General features: G+C 38.0%; 1 protein-coding gene across 2 annotated transcripts in view; it reads right to left on the bottom strand.

The window, feature by feature from the left end:
• Positions 1–19,571, bottom strand: part of jub (LIM domain-containing protein jub) — a 242,515-nt gene that overhangs the window by 131,853 nt on the left and 91,091 nt on the right. For both annotated transcript variants that reach the window (XM_090398070.1, XM_090398071.1), the window contains exon 3: positions 11,088–11,155. In XM_090398070.1, the coding sequence (XP_090254196.1) occupies positions 11,088–11,155 (68 nt within the window). The remainder of the gene's footprint in view (positions 1–11,087; positions 11,156–19,571) is intronic.

Genomic DNA, 19,571 nt, shown 5'->3' on the forward strand with positions numbered 1-19,571 from the left:
GGATATAAGAGACATCGCAGAAACTGTACTAACACATTAAGCAGCTGAAGTTATGAATGAATTTGTAAGTGCAAAAAGATAAAATTTACTTGACAAAAAACATACAAAAATAATACAATAAAAATGACAATGAAGTGCTTGTAGTTTGTAACATCAAGTTATAAATTTTTTTTGAGTGGGCTGATATCCTATTCCTTTTGGTGTATTTACTGATTTTTTTTTAACATAATCCAGAAACTCTGCTCTAAAAACAATGAATTTTTTTCAAACCACTTCAAAGCCTCCAAAATAAGATGGAAAATGGTCTTATCTCCATAAGATGAAATTAATCTCCACTTAAAGATGATCACAAATGTCATGGTCATGGAAATGATCAAACCCAAATCCTGTTGAGTGGAAAGCATATATGCTAAACCACTCAGCCAACCAGGCAGGTGTAGAGTTAGTTATAGCAAAGTAAAATTTTATTATTCATAAATAATATTTGACAAGAAATTATATTTTTTTTAATCCTATATATAAACATAAGCAAACAGAAGTGTGCTTATGGATATGGGTGCAGTATCTTCATGACTAGCTACTTTACATCATTTTGCTCACTGTATGTAGAAAATCACTTTTATAACAATTTAGCTTTCAGTAACTCCATGGATTTAGCTCCCACTTATGAGACCTCAATAAAGATTAGAATGGTCTAAATGGTCTCTTTCTGTCATGTTGTACCATCATATTATATTGAATCTTAGGAAAGAACTTGACATTGTTAGCATCCAGGAATGTGTTAGCAGAGCTAATTTCAGGTTGTATTGTCACTTAAAGAGAATGGGAGAGGAAAGATTAGCAAAACAAGTGTTCTCTGCCAGATTGGCAGGAAAAAGACCCAGAGGAAGACCAAGATATAGGCAGATTAATATGGTAAAAATGCACCTTAGAAGATAGAAATATATGATATGATAATGTTGGAGTCTTGACAGGTAACAGATTGATTTGGATGAAAATTGTAGATAGGAAGTTAGTAATGATGTAAATTTTTCATGTAGTGCTATCATATCCTGTACACCCCTTGAGGGTACACATCAGGAATTTGATGATGAGGTAGTCTCTTCCTATAATGCATGATATGACCAGCTGGGGTGGGGGAATACTGAGTATTATGAGATACTGAGGCTGTTTTGATTTTTTTATTGCATACTGAATACACCCCCCCCCAAGTTCTGCTATGCTGCCTCACCGTGGCGGGGGGGGGGGGGGTGGCCCTGGGTGGGATGGGCGAAGCATGTCAGAGTATCATTACTCCTGGTAGGGCCTCCCAAAGCATGAAGGCCATCCCACTATGTCCAGCTAAATGCTAGCAGGCAAAGACAGAAGAGGAGATTGGCACCATCTGTCTTAATTTACTGCCCATTAGATATTCATGGCGAAGGATTTAACACAGCATACCATGCCGGCTCAAACGTCGCCCAGTTCAACAAGGTCCGTATTGCCATTTGGTAGCAGCTCCAGGGGTAGCAATGCGAAGTTAGCGACTGGCGCTACCACTGACAAAAATAACGGAAAAACTGGATCCAGATTCAGACTCCGCAACCATTTAATGACCGGAACTTGGAATATTAGGACTCTGCTACAATCAGGTCAACTCAAATTACTACAACACGAACTAAAAAGATATAAATGGACTGTTATAGGACTTTGTGAAATTCGATGGCCCAAAACAGGAGAGCTAACAACAGATGAAGGACATTTGCTTTTTTTACTCTGGATGTGACTGCAGCAGAAAGGAAGGTGTCGGGTTTTTGATACACAAATCATCACGAAATTCTGTCATGGAATTGCTCAAGTCCACCTGAGAGGAAAACCACTCAATATCACCATCATACAGGTCTATGCCCCAACCACAGATCATGAGGACTCTGAAGTAGAGGAGTTTTATGGTCAACTTAATGCAACAATCACCAGAGTGAATACAAAAGACCTTTTGATTGTACAGGGCGAGTGGAATGCCAAAATTGGAACAGACATCAGCAAGGATTATCTCCCATTTGTCGGACCATATGGCTATGGGGAGACAAACGAAAGAGGTTTTGAATTGATCAATTTTGCCTCGCAAAATGAACTTACCATTACTAACACTCTATTTCCCCATAAACCTTCCAGAAGATGGACATGGACTTCCCCTGATGGTAAAACACACAACCAAATTGACTTTATCCTTGTAAGCACAAGATTTAAAAACTCCATCAACCTCACAAGAACCAGATCATTTCCTGGAGCCAACATTGGCAGCGACCACGATATGGTCATCGCAACTGTGAATATGAAAATAAAGGAAAGATTACCTACAAAATCAACTCGTAAAAGATATAATATAGAAAAATTAAAAGATCCCCAAATAAATACACTATATAAATACAAATTAAAACAAATTTTTGACACAGGCTTCAAGAAACATAATAGTATTGAATCTAAAACCAAATACTTCTCACAAAAGATAACTGAGACAGCTGAAGAAATCCTTGGATACAAAAGGAAAATAAATAAACCATGGATAACCAACAATATTTTAGACCTATGCGACAAAAGAAGATATTTGAAATCTCATATTAATAGTGGTGATAATAGAGAACAGTATAAAAATATTACTAAGATTATTAACAAAGAAATCAAACATGCTAGAAACTTATGGATATTGGATGAATGCAAAAATATAGAAGAGGACTTAAATAAAAATAATTCTAAAAGTATTTTTCAAATTATCAATAAGCTAACCAAACCTTTTACCACAATTAATTGGAGCATAGAAGATGAAACTCCTATCACGGATAACCAGAAAATAATTGATAGATGGAAATGTTACGCAACCAAGCTTTTTCAAAAGGACCCTCAACTGACCGATGATATTTTGGACGGAATTTTGCCAGGAGGTTCAGAGGAAGGAGATTACCCGGTATTAAAAGAAGAAGTTATTGCAGCAGTTAGCTCCTCAAAAATTGGAAAATCACCGGGAAGTGATGGTGTCACAGTGGAACTGATATGCGAAGGAGGTGACATCATCATAGACACCTTGCTAAATTTATTCCAGGATGTATGGAACACAGAGACTTGGCCATCTGATTGACGGACTTCTGTCCTTGTACCTATCCCTAAAAATGGAAACAGCAATAAATGTAGCAACTAGAGAACAATAAGCCTGATTAGTCATCCAAGCAAAATCCTGTTAAAAATACTATTGTCAAGAATCGAAAATAAAATAGAAAGCAGACTATCAGATGAACAAGCAGGTTTCCGGAAGTCCAGAAGTATAATCAACCATATTTTTACAATACACATACTAGGCGAAAAATACATAGAACATAACAAAATAATCTGTCACAACTTCTTAGACCGTCAAAAAGCTTTTGACTCAATATGGCACAAGGCATTATGGAAAATTTTAGAACATTATGGTATTGACAACAAAATCATTAGGATTATTAAATCTCTTTATTCCTCATCTGATGTGAGAATTGAAATTAAAAATTACAGCAGTGAACCGTTCCAGGCAGAATGGGGGGGGGGGGGGGGAAAGACAGGGATGCATCTTGTCCCCCTCTTCTTTTTAATTGTTTTCTGGAATATGTCATAGATGAAACTCTTTATGAATATGACACTGGAATAGTAGTTGGCAGACTAAGAATAAATAACTTACGTTTCACTGATGTTATCGATCTTCTGGCAGAAAGTGAAGAAGAATTACAAGAGATAACGAGCCGTGTTTTCAGAACATTAAAAAAATATGGATTATACATAAACCTACAAAAAACAAAAACAATGATAATCTCAAAATCAGACATCGAATTCTTAAAGATACAAATTGGCAATAAGCAAATTGAGAATGTAAAGAAGTTCACTTATCTAGGGAGCACATTGAGTCAAGATGGTCATTCAAAAACTGAATTGCTAAGGCAACCGTGGCCCTACAGAAGTTAAAACCATTGTGGGGAGATAACAGAATAACAATCACAACCAGACTAAGACTAATTGACACCTTGGTGAATTCTGTCCTTTTGTATGGTTGTGAGGCCTGGACTTTATTGAAGGAAGATGAGAGGAGACTCCTGTCTTTTGAAACTTACAGAAGACTTTTGAGAATTCCCTATACCGCTCACGAAACCAATGAAAATGTCCAAAAACTGATTGACTCAATAGATGGGAAAAAAAGGGAAAATATTCTGACAGTCATCAGAAGAAGACAGATGAAATGGTTCGGACATGTGGAGAGGGCTAATGGCATTCCAAAGCAAACCCTAGAACTAATCATTCCGGGATCAAGGATTAGGGGCCGACCTCGATTAAAATGGACTGATAACATCAAAAAATGGACAAATTCCTCCCTTTTTCAACTGACATCAAGAACAAGAGACCGAGACGACTGGAGGAGGCTAGCAAAGAGTATCACCTACCAGCCATGAATGACCCAAAGGTTCATTTAGGACTATGGGAGAAGAGCATCTGAAACTATACTGGGCTATGATAAAAGTTAGAATGCATGAAGAACTAACTGGCTGGCCTGGTTGACTAAGTGGTTACTGTACTCACTCTCCAACAAACATGCTGTGAGTTTGAATCCAGCCATGGATGTTTGTCTTTAAGTGAGAGATGAATTTCAATGACCAGTGTGAGATTGTCAGCCTGAATTGGTTTGAAAAAGTTTCATGTTTTGGTCTCAAGAGTAAGATTTCCAGACTATGTAAAAAATAAATAAAAAAAAAATCTTTAATCTTTATGTATGCATGTAATATTATAATTAACAATATTATATTAAGTTTGTATAAAATTAATTTTGTAAATAATTTATAATTAGATTTAATTTTATAATTAATATTATAAATAATAAAATATAAAAGTTTATTATTCAAAATTAAGTGGATATTGAATACCACATTATTTCTTAGCCAAATAAGAAACTCAAAGATAGGAAATCTAATCTAAGAGTTTCATGCCGAATATAGAAAACTATATAAAGATTGGCGAGTCCAAACATAAGCCAACACTTGGTAGTGCAATGCTAGGGCGACTCAAATCAGATAAAAAAAGTTCAAAACTATGAAAACAGGCAGGAACATGGAAACTTCAGCTGCATTTTCAACATTTTTTCTATAGGTTCTCATTGAAAACCTATACAAAAAATATCTCAGTTATTTAGGCACAGTTTTTAATGAAGGTGGTAAATTAAAGATAGAAACCGACAAAAGAATAACTATGTCTGGTATAGTGGGGAACCAGAAGAATAAATTTATGTCACATTTAGTGTTATGGATCTGAGAACTGAGTTAGAAATAAAGATGACCACAGATATGGAAGTTCTGAGAATACATAGGGGGTCTGGTCTGAATAGACAACAATTGATGTCTTCTGCCATTGATGTCTGAATAGGCATCAATGGCAGAAGTATTAAAAATACTGGAATACTATAAAAAATATTAGGAAGGAACTTGACATCATTAGCATTCAAGAATGTGTGAGCAGAGCAAATCTAAAGCAGTATGATATGGTCACTTAAACAGAAAGAAAGGAAAGATAGTGAAACATGCATCTGATGCCAAGATGGCAGGAAAAAGATCCAGAGGATGATGAAAATGTTAGATACAACAATGTTGGAGTGCTGACAAGTAATAAATTTGGAGGAAAATTGTTGATAGGAGATTACTAATAATGTAAACTTAATCACATAGTACTGTCATAGTAGCCTGTACACTTCTTGAGAGTACATATCAGGAAAATGATGATGATAATGTATCTATGCTATTTGTGCTTGGCTGAAGTTTTGTGAGGATCACCCTTGAAAAATCTGAGATTCATGCTCAAAGGGATTTTTGGTTCAGTATTAGAAATTCCCATCCATCAAAAAAAAAAAAAAGCCACACATAAATTGTCCACTATTTGACAGACAATGAATGCACTCAGAAATGGAATTGCAAGATCCCTTCAGATGCCATAACCAGCACTGCAGGAAACTGAGCTGTTCCTGGACCATGGAGAAGTAGATTTAATAATGTCCAAAAACCTAGAAAGTCCACAAGCTGATTGAACTTAGCTGGACCATCTAGGACCACTCATCCTGCTAAAGAAATGCAAGCACACCACCAGCACTGCAGGAAACTGAGCTGTTCCTGGACCATGGAGAAGTAGATTTAATAATGTCCAAAAACCTAGAAAGTCCACAAGCTGATTGAACTTAGCTGGACCATCTAGGACCACTCATCCTGCTAAAGAAATGCAAGCACACCACTAGAATATCCCTTTCTGGAACTCCACAGGTTGCACCACATGAAACTAGCCACAAATAAACCGATCAATAAATGCTAAAGCCATAAACACTTATATCAAGTTCTTTTGTTGTTTTTTTTATTAGAAAATAAATATTTTCTTATTTCATTCCTATACCCAAGCATAAATAAACAAAAGTTTGCACGTGAAGTGTTTTCATGTTTTCACAGCTAGGCTAGTATATCCCATCAACGTGGGCAACTTGTGGTGGAAGGGACTTCCCAGTTATGGTGGCAATTTTCTTCTTCTTCCTCTTTTTTTCTATGCTTTTCTTTCCTATTCTGCAGATCACTGGGATCTAATGTTCTCCCACCATGTTTGCCTGCCGTTTGATAGATGAGCACATGGCAAACATGGTTGCATGGTAGCGAGTGGCAATTAGGTGATGAGAGTGGAGCAAATGTTAACAATGTGGACAGTATTGACAATAGAATGGAAAATGTTAGAATTAATGTCAAATGTGCAGCAGTGGAAAGATTGGAGAACAAAATGGACATAAATAAAGAAAGAGTATGCTTGAATGTTATCCTTCAGGACAAAGCAAGAAATTGAAAAGTTGCAAATGCAGCAAGAGATTAGCAGGGCTTCAGACTACAGGTAGTCTGAAGTAATAATAAAGACGGAATGAACAAATGAGAAAAATAAGTTAAGGAGAAAGTTATGTATGGAGACTCAATGATCAGGAGAGTAATTAATGAAAGTATAATAAAATCATGTTTCCCTGGTGTAAAAATTCTCAATATTAGTCACAGCATCTGTATGCAAAAAGACAAAAGAACAAATTATCTTGGTGGCACAATTGATTCTGAGAAGTGAGAAGTATTCTGTGAGTGAGGATGTAAAGGAGTTGTTAAAAGAAAAACTGATTGTAAGTCTCTGCCATGACAGAGGTGAAATGAGGAGGAGGGCATTGATAGCTAATGAATTAATACATAGGTTGTGCAGAAGGATTGGTGCAGGATTTGTGGATGTGCATTTGATGGAAAGAAAGATTTGCATAATGCTGACGGACTGCATCTAAATGGTTTTGGTGTTAGGTGTCTAGCAAGCTTTGTTCACCGAGCATGCTGAAGTACAAATTCAGGAAAACTTGAGCAATTAGGGTGGAAGCAGGTGAGTTTGTGTGAAGTCACCCATGAGGCAAGTGAATGTCAGAATGACCAAGTGAAGAATCTAGTCTCTCAAACAAAAATATTAAATAGAGTAGTCAATTCAGGAGTAAGGGTGATTGGGGAACTAAAGGGATTCTTTAGTTTTTATATACTAATGCTAGAAGTATCAGGAACAAGAGGGAGGAGTTTTTGGCATCGGTTAGTGCAACCTTGCCAAAAGTTATAAGCATTAGTGAGACTTGGCTAACAGCAGATGATGTAGTTATAAAGCTAGAATATGAAGGGTTTAGTATTTCAATGAAGATAGAGAAGATAGGATAGGGGAGGAGGGATACTGCTGATGATAGTGGTGGCTATTCGTTTGAAGCAGTCTAGTGTGAGATTAAGGCCAGTAAGACAAAATATACAGTTGGTTGTTGCTATAGATTAGAGGATCCCACGGACAATCTGGAAGACATGCATCAGCAAATTAGTACAAAGAGTACACAGATCAAGTGATTATTACGGGGGACTTCAACTATGGAGATAAAGACTGGAAGGAAGAAAGATTGCATGGCAGGAATGAAACAGAATTTATACACCTAGTGAGAGATAATTACTTGAGGTAGCATGTGATAAGAGGACTAGGGTTGTGGGAGTACCGAACCTGGTCATAGGATCAGAAGAACTATTCATAACCAAGATGACCACAATGCCTCCGATTGGCAAAACTGACCATGCAGTCTGTCTTGACTTGGGAGATTGTAAAACATTAAGAATATTCTGTCAAAAAGTGGTATATGTTGAACTACAAGGCAGGTAATTATGGCAGGCTTAGGAGGAGGAAGCTGAAATCTATGCCATGGCATAAAACACTGCAATGGAAGGATGTTAGAAGTGCATAGGAGATAGTTAAGAGGCATCTAGAGGAAACAATATTAAATTGTACACTTAAGGTAAGGAGGGTTAATCAGGCAGGAGTTATATAGATGAGAAATATCAGTACTCATTAATATCATGCGCTGTAGAAAAAGAAAATGCTGTAGATGGTATATATAAGGAGAAATGTGACCAGCAAACTCACATGACTCAGGCAAGAAAGGCAAAATCAGTAATGATGTAAATTTAATTATGTAGCATTATCATAATATTCTGTATACCCTTGAGGGTATATATATTGGAAATGACCTATAAATGAGACTCCAAAACCTGTTTTATGTTCTTAACCAAAAATAAAGTAGAATTCTTAGACTATCCCAAATAAGTGTATTAACCAGATATACATAAAAGTTCTCTAGCCACTGGAGATAAAACAGGACTGTAGGTATTCACTTTACTCACCAAAATTATTACGAAATCAATTTTATTTTGCATAGTCAGCTACAACATCCGAACTTCAGCATATTCAATCTTTCCCCAAACTTTTCCATCATTACCTATTATCTGAACATCTAACATAAGTGTACATACTGATTTCTATTGTCCATCTTTCTGTCCTAACCTTAACTTTCCCTTTCCATCCAGACACCCAAATTATTTCAAATATTCCTCTACCAAACCCAAAACTTAACAAAAAAGAACAAACACCATCTAGAAACTTACTAATGTAACTTACTAAAGTTTACCTTGTATTCACATGTATGTATGCACATACATATGAGGGTGGCCTGAAAAGTTCTCGGCCTTGACCATAGATTTGGAACACTATCAGCAAGATTTTTTTTTAAGTTGGTACATCTGTCATAAGCATCCATGTGAAATTGCAAGTCATTCTATATAGCTGTCTGAAGCAAAAGGGTTGTCCATATCCCTTGAAATGAATAAAATTGAGTATCGTTCAGCTATAAAATTCTTTGTAAAAGGTTTAATGCCAAAAGAAATTCATTCGAAGTTCATAAAAGTTTATGGGCACTCTTCTCCTTCGTTTTCGACAATTAAGAAATGGGCTGCCAAGTTTAAACGTGGGCATACCAGCCTTGAAGATGATCCACGTGAAGGACGTCCAAAAAGTGCAACAACACCAGAAATCATTGATCAAGTGCACAATATGGTATTGGATGACTGACGAGTCAAAGTGCATGAAATTGCTGAGACTATAGGCATTTCAAAAGAACAAGTAGGCTATATTTTGTATGAAGAATTACAAATGAAAAAGCTTTGCGCAAGATGGGTGCCAAACTTGCTCACAGCAGATCAAAAATGCACTCGCATGTAAATCTCTGAACAGTGCTTGGAGCTTTTTAACAAGAATAAAATTGATTCTGTGCATTGATTTATTACTATGGATGAGACTTGGATTCACCATTACACACCAGAATCCAAACAGTAGACAGAAGCCAGTTGTTCAGTGCCAAAGAAGAAAAAGTCAATTCCATCAGGGCATCGGTGTTTTGGGATGCTAAAGGCATTTTGTTTATTAATTATCTTGAAAAGGGTAAAACAATAACATGGGAATATTATTCTGATCTTTTAACCAGACTAGACGGAAAAATTTGTGAGAAAAGACCCAGTTTGCAGAAGAAAAAAAATCATCTTTCATCAGGACAATGCACCTGTCCACAAAGGTGTTTTGGCAATGGGAAAATTAAGGAATCTGCACTATGAATTGTTGGAACACCCACCCTATTCCCCATATTTGGCTCCCTCTGACTTCTGTCTCTTCCCCACTGGTCAGCATTTTTCTTCGAATCAAGACGTGATTGCAGCTGTAGAGGGGTATTTTGCAGATCTTATTGAGAACCACTACAGGGACGGGATAATGGCACTGGAGTATCGCTGGAATAAATGTATTAGTCTTAAGGGAGATATGTTGAAAACTAAAAATAATTTTGAAATTATAAATTTTTTTTTCAATGTTAGGCCGAGAATTTTTCAGACCACTCTCGTACATACATGAATATACATACACAACTTATCTAAAAATTAAACTTGATGTCAAAACATCGTTTAATTTTTAGTTAGTTATTCCTAATAAAACAGTACTATCAACAAGTTTGTTTTTTAAATTGTTATGAAATAATACATGCTAAATGTTTATGGTACTGTCACCTTTGATAGACATCTCCTGATGTAAGGTTCACAAGAGCAGCAGTACCATGTTCTTATAATTAGGATCTGATCCATACAATATCTTAATTCGATTAATTTTTAAAAAAATATTTTCTTTGTCCTTCCTTGATTACTCTAAATATGGTCTTGTTCTATCTATTGATTCTAAAAGATGAGAGAAGCAATTGAATACTTGCAATAGTACACTCACGGTTTAATCTTGGGGGGGGAATTGAGTAGACGATTTGAGAATGCACACTATGCATCGCATATGACCTATGACTGAGCATCTGCAATGATTGCTAATTCATAAGTAGTATAGAAATAGAAGACACGATACAACATAAATCAAAAAATGAATTTTATTAATTAGGAAAAGATTTCTGGAAAATTTTCTATTGTTTTATTCCCTTTTTCTTGGGGGACATTGCCTCCCCCCCACCCCTCTGGGTGCACCACTGAATACTTGTAATTCAAAGCTGATTTGACAATTCACAAATTCTGATAATTTTGTCTAGTGACCAACAGTGGAGCATGATCATTCAAGTAGAGTGTTTAAGTATATTATCAATTATGGGACTATCTGAATCAACATACATAAAGCTTAAGTATATGCCAAACTTTATAGATAAGTACTCTTACCAAATAATCTTCTTCACAGTACACTTTGCCATGAACATTATAAAATGCTTTGCCCCGCAAAGCACGACCTAGGGAAGAAAAATGAGGGCATTCACATTCAATGATATAACTTACAAAAATCTAATAATACAAAGCTTAAATAAGTCATCAATGGATTAAGTTATCTTCTTTAACCTAGAATTTAATTATTTTCATTGAGACAAAGTATGACTTAATAACTTAATATTTTATAACTAACATTTAACTAAAATGCATTATAACTTTTGTAACAATATGAGACATCAAAAGATTCTGACATTCCATATTTTCTTTAAACAATTAGTAAAGCTTAATGACATTCCATGTGAACACATTAGCAAGTCAAATTCAAACTGCATACTTGGACAAAAACATGCTATGTATTTTATGTGAACTGAATGAAAGAGCTAGTAAAACATAGCATTTGACTCCTGATCTGAATTTAATCAAAACTGGGCATAAGCACTTGATTCTAATCCTTACATCGATTCATACTTAGAAATGGTAAAATGAAAAGTGCTAGTGGAAATACATACCACATGTGATAGCATAATTAAAAAATGGCCTTCACACTGAACAAAACTGAGGAAGAATTCCTACAAAGTGCAATCACATAACTTTCTTGGAATTTATTATCATCAAAGCAATACAGAATCTTAATACTCAACAGGAGAGTTACACTAATCATTATTCATATTCTACCTGTCATACCTCTGCATATTCACTGAATGCACTCAAATCCTCATGGCAACCTATTCCACTATTCTGAAAAAAAAAAAAAAATCTTTCCTCATATTGTTGTTAATTGCAATTTTATTCAATTAAGAAATTCAGGAAGAAACAGCAGAGATTAGCTGTTGTTTCTTCCTTCATACCATTTTAAAAAATACCGTCTCCATTTATCCTAAAATCTCCTCTTAATTCATATATTCTGATCATATCTCCTCTCTTCCATCCCATTAATCAAACTTTACATCCTCATAGCTAACATTCCAAAGTCCCTATCACCAGCTTTCGAATCTTTCTACTCATGACACAAAGGCAATCAAATCTAAACACAGTGATACAATATAAAGAGATACAATACCTTCCTTATCCCTAATCAACAGATGTTCTTCAACATCAAAGTGACCTTTTGTGCTGTTTTGTTAACCTCCAATATGTTTAATATCTGCAATCACTTGCAGTTCCCTAACCTCTCTAACTTTGTGCAGTGTGCACAAAGTTATCCTATCAATGTAATACACAGCCCGTAAATTGCCTTAATCCATAATGTTAAACTTTGCATGAATAAATATAATAAATTTACTTTAATCCTTTATCCAAGTGTAAGCAAACAAAGTTTGCACCTGATGTATCTTCAGGACTGAGGCAACTCGTTCCCCTCAGTAGCAGGTTCACCCTGCCACTGAGAACTCTCAGTGTTGGCTCTACCCTGTGGCGGGCTCACCCCACCACCGAGCAGAGCTGCTCATATGTCATCTGAGGGGTAACAGCAACAGCACTGCCTCAGTTAACTTTATGGGCTACAGCATTGCCATTCATCACTCAAGCTTCCAACTGGTTTCGACCTTTATTGAGGTCTCGTCAGTGGGAGCCAGACCCAGAAGTGGTGATACTAAGGTGGAAGCAATGGAGAAGTCATATTTACCTATACGAGTTGCCAAAAGGTGCTCACCTTATTATTAAATTACTCTGGATTTAGAGAAAGATGTTGGAAGTTTTTCTTTTTTTTTTCCCCCGAGTAATAAGAAGAGATACCTTTTGGAAACTCATATAGGTAAATATGTCTCCATTGCTTCCACCTTAGTATCACCACCTCTGAGTCTGTCTCCCACTGATGAGACCTCAATAAAGGTCGAAATCGGTCTGGGATAGTGGCCCTTCCCTTAATGCATAGCATTATACATGTCTGCAAGGAGATGTGCTTTGCATTATGGGAGATACTAAGACAAGTAGTGATGAGAGCTTGGTCCACCTTTACCACGAGTTGCCTCAGTCCTGAAGATACGTCAGGCATAAACTTTGTTTGCTTACACTTGGATTCGCATGAATGAAATGACAACCATTATCTGTCGGCCATTTCAAAACTTATTGTAGGATCTCTATATCACCTTCACTTACAACTGCCCCCCCCCCCCATTTAGCAGCATTAACACCGTCCCTGTATCATACCACCAGTCACCTACTCTATATTCTCTCCACCAAATATTAATTTTATATCTATCTATCTAGCGATTCCCCCCTCCTATTCATGTTATCAGCTTCATATCCATTCTTACTTGCTCCAAATTAATCTAACTCTTCTCACATCTTTTTCATCACGTCACTTTATAATCTTCTTCTAGGTGATATCATTGTCATTTTATCTGAAAAGATGATCATTCACTAATCCAACTATTTCTGCTTCTCACATCTCACAATCACCCATTTCACTCACATGTTCAACCTCTTAACTCTGGAAATGCAGTACAATTGTGCTATCCACTCCCAAACACTCCTGGCCATTTTCCATGGGCTGTTAATGTCTTTTTCTTATGGTTTATGATGCCTTGGTTCTACCACAAGCCATTTTCCAAGTATTATTATGCGACACCTCCAGGGAGTCCAAAGACTCATCAAGGGAGAATGTGCCAACAGCATCGAACAATTGGTCCCTCTTCCAACTACTAACCGCACTCAGACTTGCGTAACTTTTTGTGTGAACCATTAGTAGCAGAGGCTCTACCAATCGACTAACCTTTGCCATATTACCTGCTATGTAGGTCTACACATACCTCTTATTAACTAAGCATTCCATACATTCCATGTAAAGACCACAGGATCAATCTCCCCAGTTATGAGTAAATCTGTTACCTTACATAAATCACTGGATGCCATCACGAGGACTCTTAACTAGCATTTCCATTTTATCACATGCTGTTCCATTTATCTACATAAATGGAATTTACGTAGATACAATGAGATAATTACTATTTTCTCCTTCCAATTTGTCTCCATAATTATGTCTCAATGACTATTTGCCCTTCTCTCACCAATTTAACTTGCTGATGCATTAAACCATATGCCATCGCTTCATAACAATAAGGTATGGCTGGCTAGCACCCAGGCGATCAGATCACTTCATGGTCACCCTCACCAACTGAAAGAAGATTAAACATTCCATTAAAAATAATAACATCCTCAAACAAGAAGATCAAATCTAAGACCCTTGATCCTGTTATTTCTTGTTTTAGTCGTTTCCTTATGTCTTCGTTTCTTAGTCTATCCAGCAGAGATACTCCAAGTAATCTTCTTAGCCAGCCCATTTCAGCAGTTAATCATTTTTAGGACATATCTTGGTTCTCTAGGTAAGCCTAATTCACTTTTAACATATAATATTTTACAAACATAGAGCTATACTGTTATTTAATATTTCAACTACTCACAATATTTGTTCAGCAGACAGTCTCTCACAAACTCTTGTACACACATAAGTTTCCTTTTTACTTTTCTTTCTACTTACTGGCATGTTCCTGTTCTTTCCCACCAAATTTCTTTCCTGTTTGGGTAGTAGATGGTGCCTTTCCTCACTGGATCCTTAACATAGCAGCGATGTATAGTTCCTTCCTTCCACAGCAACTCAACACATTTCTCACCGGTGATCCAGGTAGATGACTGAGCTTATGAAGCTTCTCTTTCACTTCCGATAACGATTTAGCAATACGGGGATTTAGGTAAGAGAAGTCCTAAAAGAATCCTAAGAAAAATTTCTTCTTGGACGATCTGCCTTATATAGACCTGAACTCTGTTGTGTGCATGTCGCTTGGAACTGGTCACGTATTTACTTTCAGACATGCTAACATCATTCTTTGCACGTCTTTGGAATTCTTTGTCCATGGCAACTATGGTCACGTATTGATCACTGGACATGATGATGTCATTCTTCGCAGGTCTCTGGAAATTTCCATTCATGGAAATTCTCAGAATTTTACACTAATCTTGACATTATCTTACTGACTTAACATTATTTAGTAGCTTTATTTGATGATGTCATGTGCCATATTAGTTTAACAAAGGCTCAATACAATAATTTTACATAAAGGATTATTTAACAATTTTCTGATTACATTCTCCTATGCCAGCATCATACTTGTTCTTGAATTCATTTACACTGCTTGCATTGTAAGCAGTGTAATTGCATTGGATTTACACAACATCTAATGGAAATCATCCCAATCACGCACAACTCCATGATAGAAAAATCTAGCCCTCACCCCCTTCTTAGCAGCCTTTATTCTCAGCTTTCAAGGATGCCCTCTCGTCCTTTCCCCACCCTCCATAAAATGAAAAATGCCATCAACTGAAATCCTGTGTGACCTTCCAGAAGTTTGTAAGTCTCAATAATATCACCCTCTCTCTTTCTCTCTCCTGTTTGCAGTGTCTGTAGTCTACAAATTCTAAATTTGACTTCATAATCAGTATTCCACAATCCTGATATCATTTTTAACACTCTCCTTTGCACTCTCTCCACTATATCAGAATCACAACGGAAAGACCTGTACACAATAGTCCAAATAAGGCCTTATCAAGGCCTTGTAAAGAGGCAAAATGACATCCTTATTTTTACATGTGAAAGTTCATTTCAGCATTGCAATTATCTTTTGAGTTGTATTTGCAATCTTTGCTACATGGCACCTGAACTTTAATTTCCTATCTACTGACACTCAAAGATCCCTAGCCTCATCAGTTTCTTTTAGCATAATCTCATCAATATAATACAACATCAGATATCTAATCAATGCCAAAGTGCATGACTTTGCATTTACTGATGTTAAATTGACATCCATTTTCCTCCTGCTCACAATTCCGGCCTATTCAAATCAATCTTCAAGCACTGCATTTCAGCCACATTCCTGATTACCCTACCTATCTTTGCATCATCAGCAAATAGCTGTATGTCGCCTGTCAAATCCTTCCTAGTATCATTATGTACAGGTTGAATAACAGTGGACCAAAGAATGATCCTTGTGGTACACCACTGGTTATTTTTTTTTTTTTTATTAATCTTTGTACTGGTTATGGGCAGTACTACCCTTACATCTCGTTCAGACTTGATATAGGCCTAAGCCTTTACAAGTGTTTTACACTATGCCTGTTCTAGTTATCATTGTAGTCATTCTCTGGGGTGGCAACGCCATGCCACCAGTATGCCCTGTAGGACCCTCAAGGAAAGAACTTTTATATCCTTCTGCATAAGCCCAAGCTGTTTTAAGTCCTTATAGCTATCTGTGCTCCATACGACATGTAAAGAGATGGTGACACTGGTAAACCTCAGAGGTGCCCCATGCTCCTCCCATATCTTACTAACTAGATCTTAGTTATTCTTATAATAGTTTACCTTATTATTATGGCTATAGGCTAGTGGGCATCCTATTTCCACCACCTGGGCATCAACTACCCAAATGTCACCATCTCTTTTAATCACTAAAATCAAGCTGTCAAGCCTCCGCATGTGGACCCCATAGGTGCAGAAGCAATACTGGGCTATATGAGACAATGTCTCACTGTAGTGGCGGCCAGCCCTACAGTTTGAGTTGTCACTACCCCATCGAGCTGTGTGGGCTCGAGTGGACAGGGCACTGATCCTCATCCTGATAAGATCAATATACTCGAACCCAGGGAGGAGTCTGGTGCCATCCCTTACCCAATCATGCTGGGGAGGATCCAGATATGACTCTTTTAAAAGGAGCAACATCTACAGAACAGTACAACAGAAATGCCTATCTCTTGTGTTCTGCAGATGCTGACTCAATTAAGGTACCTTGATAATGGAACCAGCCTTTAGTCTGCCTAAAGTCTTCTTGTATTAATGGGCTACAGAAAGCTTCTCTGCAGATAGGGGAAAGAAGATAGTTCTAACTTCGCGATTCTGGACAGCCACAGGTGTGGGATCAGCCATCTAAGTGATGGAACCCCGAGCCCACCATCCTTCACTCTCGCATGTGGAAATATGCAGTAGGGGTGTCAGGTGGCAGTCAGTCATGATCTCACGGATGAACGGATAGTCCTGTCCATTCAGAACAGTACCTAGATATATGTCCTACCAAGCACCAACTTATGGTAAAAACGAGGTAGGAGATAGTGGGAAAGGAGAAACAGTCTTTGCTGGGGCTTGAGAGGAGCTTTCCTCAAAGAAGCGATCCCAGCTTCTAGGATAGAAGGGACAGAAGACCTTCCCTTTGGGGTGAACATAATACAGAGATATCTCCACTCTTCCAGGACAAAGCATGCAACAGCCTCCCATGCATGGAAAATTCTATAGTCTCGACCTTAAGCTTCTTGTCACGACCAGAGGGGGGACAGGAGCTAAAAAGCAGGACTTCTCTAGATTAATAGAAAGGCCTCGAATAGAGAAAAAGTCAACTGCCAGGTCAAAGAGTTCCTGCAAGCCTACCTTAGTAGAGGCTACGGGAATAAGATCATTCGCAAAGGCCATAGCATTAAAGGAAGAAGTGCCTAGAGAGTAGCCTACATGGCTAGGAAGAGAGTGAAGAAACTCATCTATGACGCAGTTAAAGAAAAGGGGAGACAGAGGATCACCCTGGCGAGCATCCCGCACTGCGGGAATAGAAGTTGCACAGGACCCTGTAGTGATAGTGATGGAGCTTCAAGTGTTGCCTATTCCTGGATGTCCATGACCCTTTCTTTCCCAAGCTATGCTTGGGAAAGAAAGGGTCATGGACATCCAGGAATAGGACATCCAGGAATCTGGACATCATTCTGGACATTCTGGAATAGGACATCCAGAACATCCAGGAATCTGGACATCCAGGAATAGGCAGCACTTGAAGGAGAGCAGAAAGGGAGAAATTTCACAACTAGTCTGGATTTTTACAGAGGGGCTATTGACTTCACATCAAGTGCCTTAGTATCCCATAATGCAAAAAAACATTATGGGAAGGGTCACTACCCAGACCTGTTTCGACCTTTATTGAAATATCATCAGTGGGAGGTTCCACACGGTTAGCCTAGTGGCTTTGCGCTTCACAACCATATGCCTGGGGAAGGAGTGTCCTGGGTTCGATTCCCATCGCTGACATGAGGAGCTTAAGGATCTTCCACAGCCATAGCCAAGTTAGCCGGTCTTGGGCGTAGACAGCACGTTTTTCCCCCCAGTTTACCTGGGGTTTTTCATCCCACAAGCAGGCAAACCAGCCCCATGAACACACACAGATCTACAGCCATAAATACTTAACCCCCAATGAGGGGGCTCAACTCACCCCAATAGGGACGGGGAAGAAAAGGGGGGAAACTCCGTATAAATAAATAAATAAATAAGTGGGAGGTCAGACACCAAGGATGTAGAAATCATATGTCCAATATACAAGTACAAAAAAGATCTATTATCTAATTATTAAATACTCTGGATAAAAGATAGTTGTTTAACTAGATCCTAGCATTAGTGTGACCAGGGCCACACCAAACCGAGGGTACAAGGTGTACACCGCACCCAGGCGGCAACATTGATAGGGCAGCATTTTATGTAGCTAATATCTAATTTGGATTATACAATGCAGTATTAAGGGCAGCCGATAAAAGTTTGCACCTGGGCAGCAAATACCCTTGGCATGTCCCTGAGTGTGACAACAGAAAAACTTTCCACAACTATATGACTTCTGCATTCCCCCCAGCCCCTTAGGTATGGGGCCAACTAATGAAACCTCGACAGAGGTTTAAATTGGTCTGGGCAGCGAATCTTCTCATGTTTTTGAATTATAAGAACATGCGTCGTTTTATGAATGCTGAGATGGCAGACATGCACCTTGTTTACGGGTTAGCTGATGGTAATGGACGAGCCACTGTACAAATGTATCAAGAAAGGTACCCAAAAAAAAAAAAAAAAAAAAAAGAAGTGTACCGCATCACCAAATGTTTGCGCATTTGCATCAGAATTTGTGTGACTATGGATTATTCAGGGATCGCAGGCATGATAGTGAGTGGCCACGATCAATGCGAAATCCTGCCATGGAAGAGGTGGTGTGGCATGTGATGGACAATAATCAAGAGAGAAGCACACGTGTCATTGCCTCTGCTATAGGAGTATCTCAATTCAGTGTATTGCGCGTTTTGCATTCTGAGTCCTTACATCCATTTCATCTACAACAGGTCCAGTTACTGATGGCTGAAGATTATCCTCGAGATGTGGAATTCATGCAATGGTTTCTGCAGAAAAGTGCCACAGACCCGGATTTTCCAACTTGTGTTCTGTTCACGGATGAAGCTTCATTTACCCATGAAGGGGTCTTCAATCACCACAATGCTCGTGTGTGGGCCATTGAGAACCCATATGCTGTGCGATCACATGCTGCACAACAAAGCTTTGCCATTAATGTATGGGCAGGTATCGTCGCTGACTGTTTAGTTGGCCCATACCTGTTACCACCCCGACTGGCCTCCCAGAAGTATCGGACCTTTCTGGAAGAC

This window comes from Typopeltis vanoorti, chromosome 9 (assembly GCF_054136105.1).
Source record: "Typopeltis vanoorti isolate ZY-2024b chromosome 9, IOZ_Tvanoo_1.0, whole genome shotgun sequence".
NCBI lineage: Eukaryota > Metazoa > Arthropoda > Arachnida > Uropygi > Thelyphonidae > Typopeltis > Typopeltis vanoorti.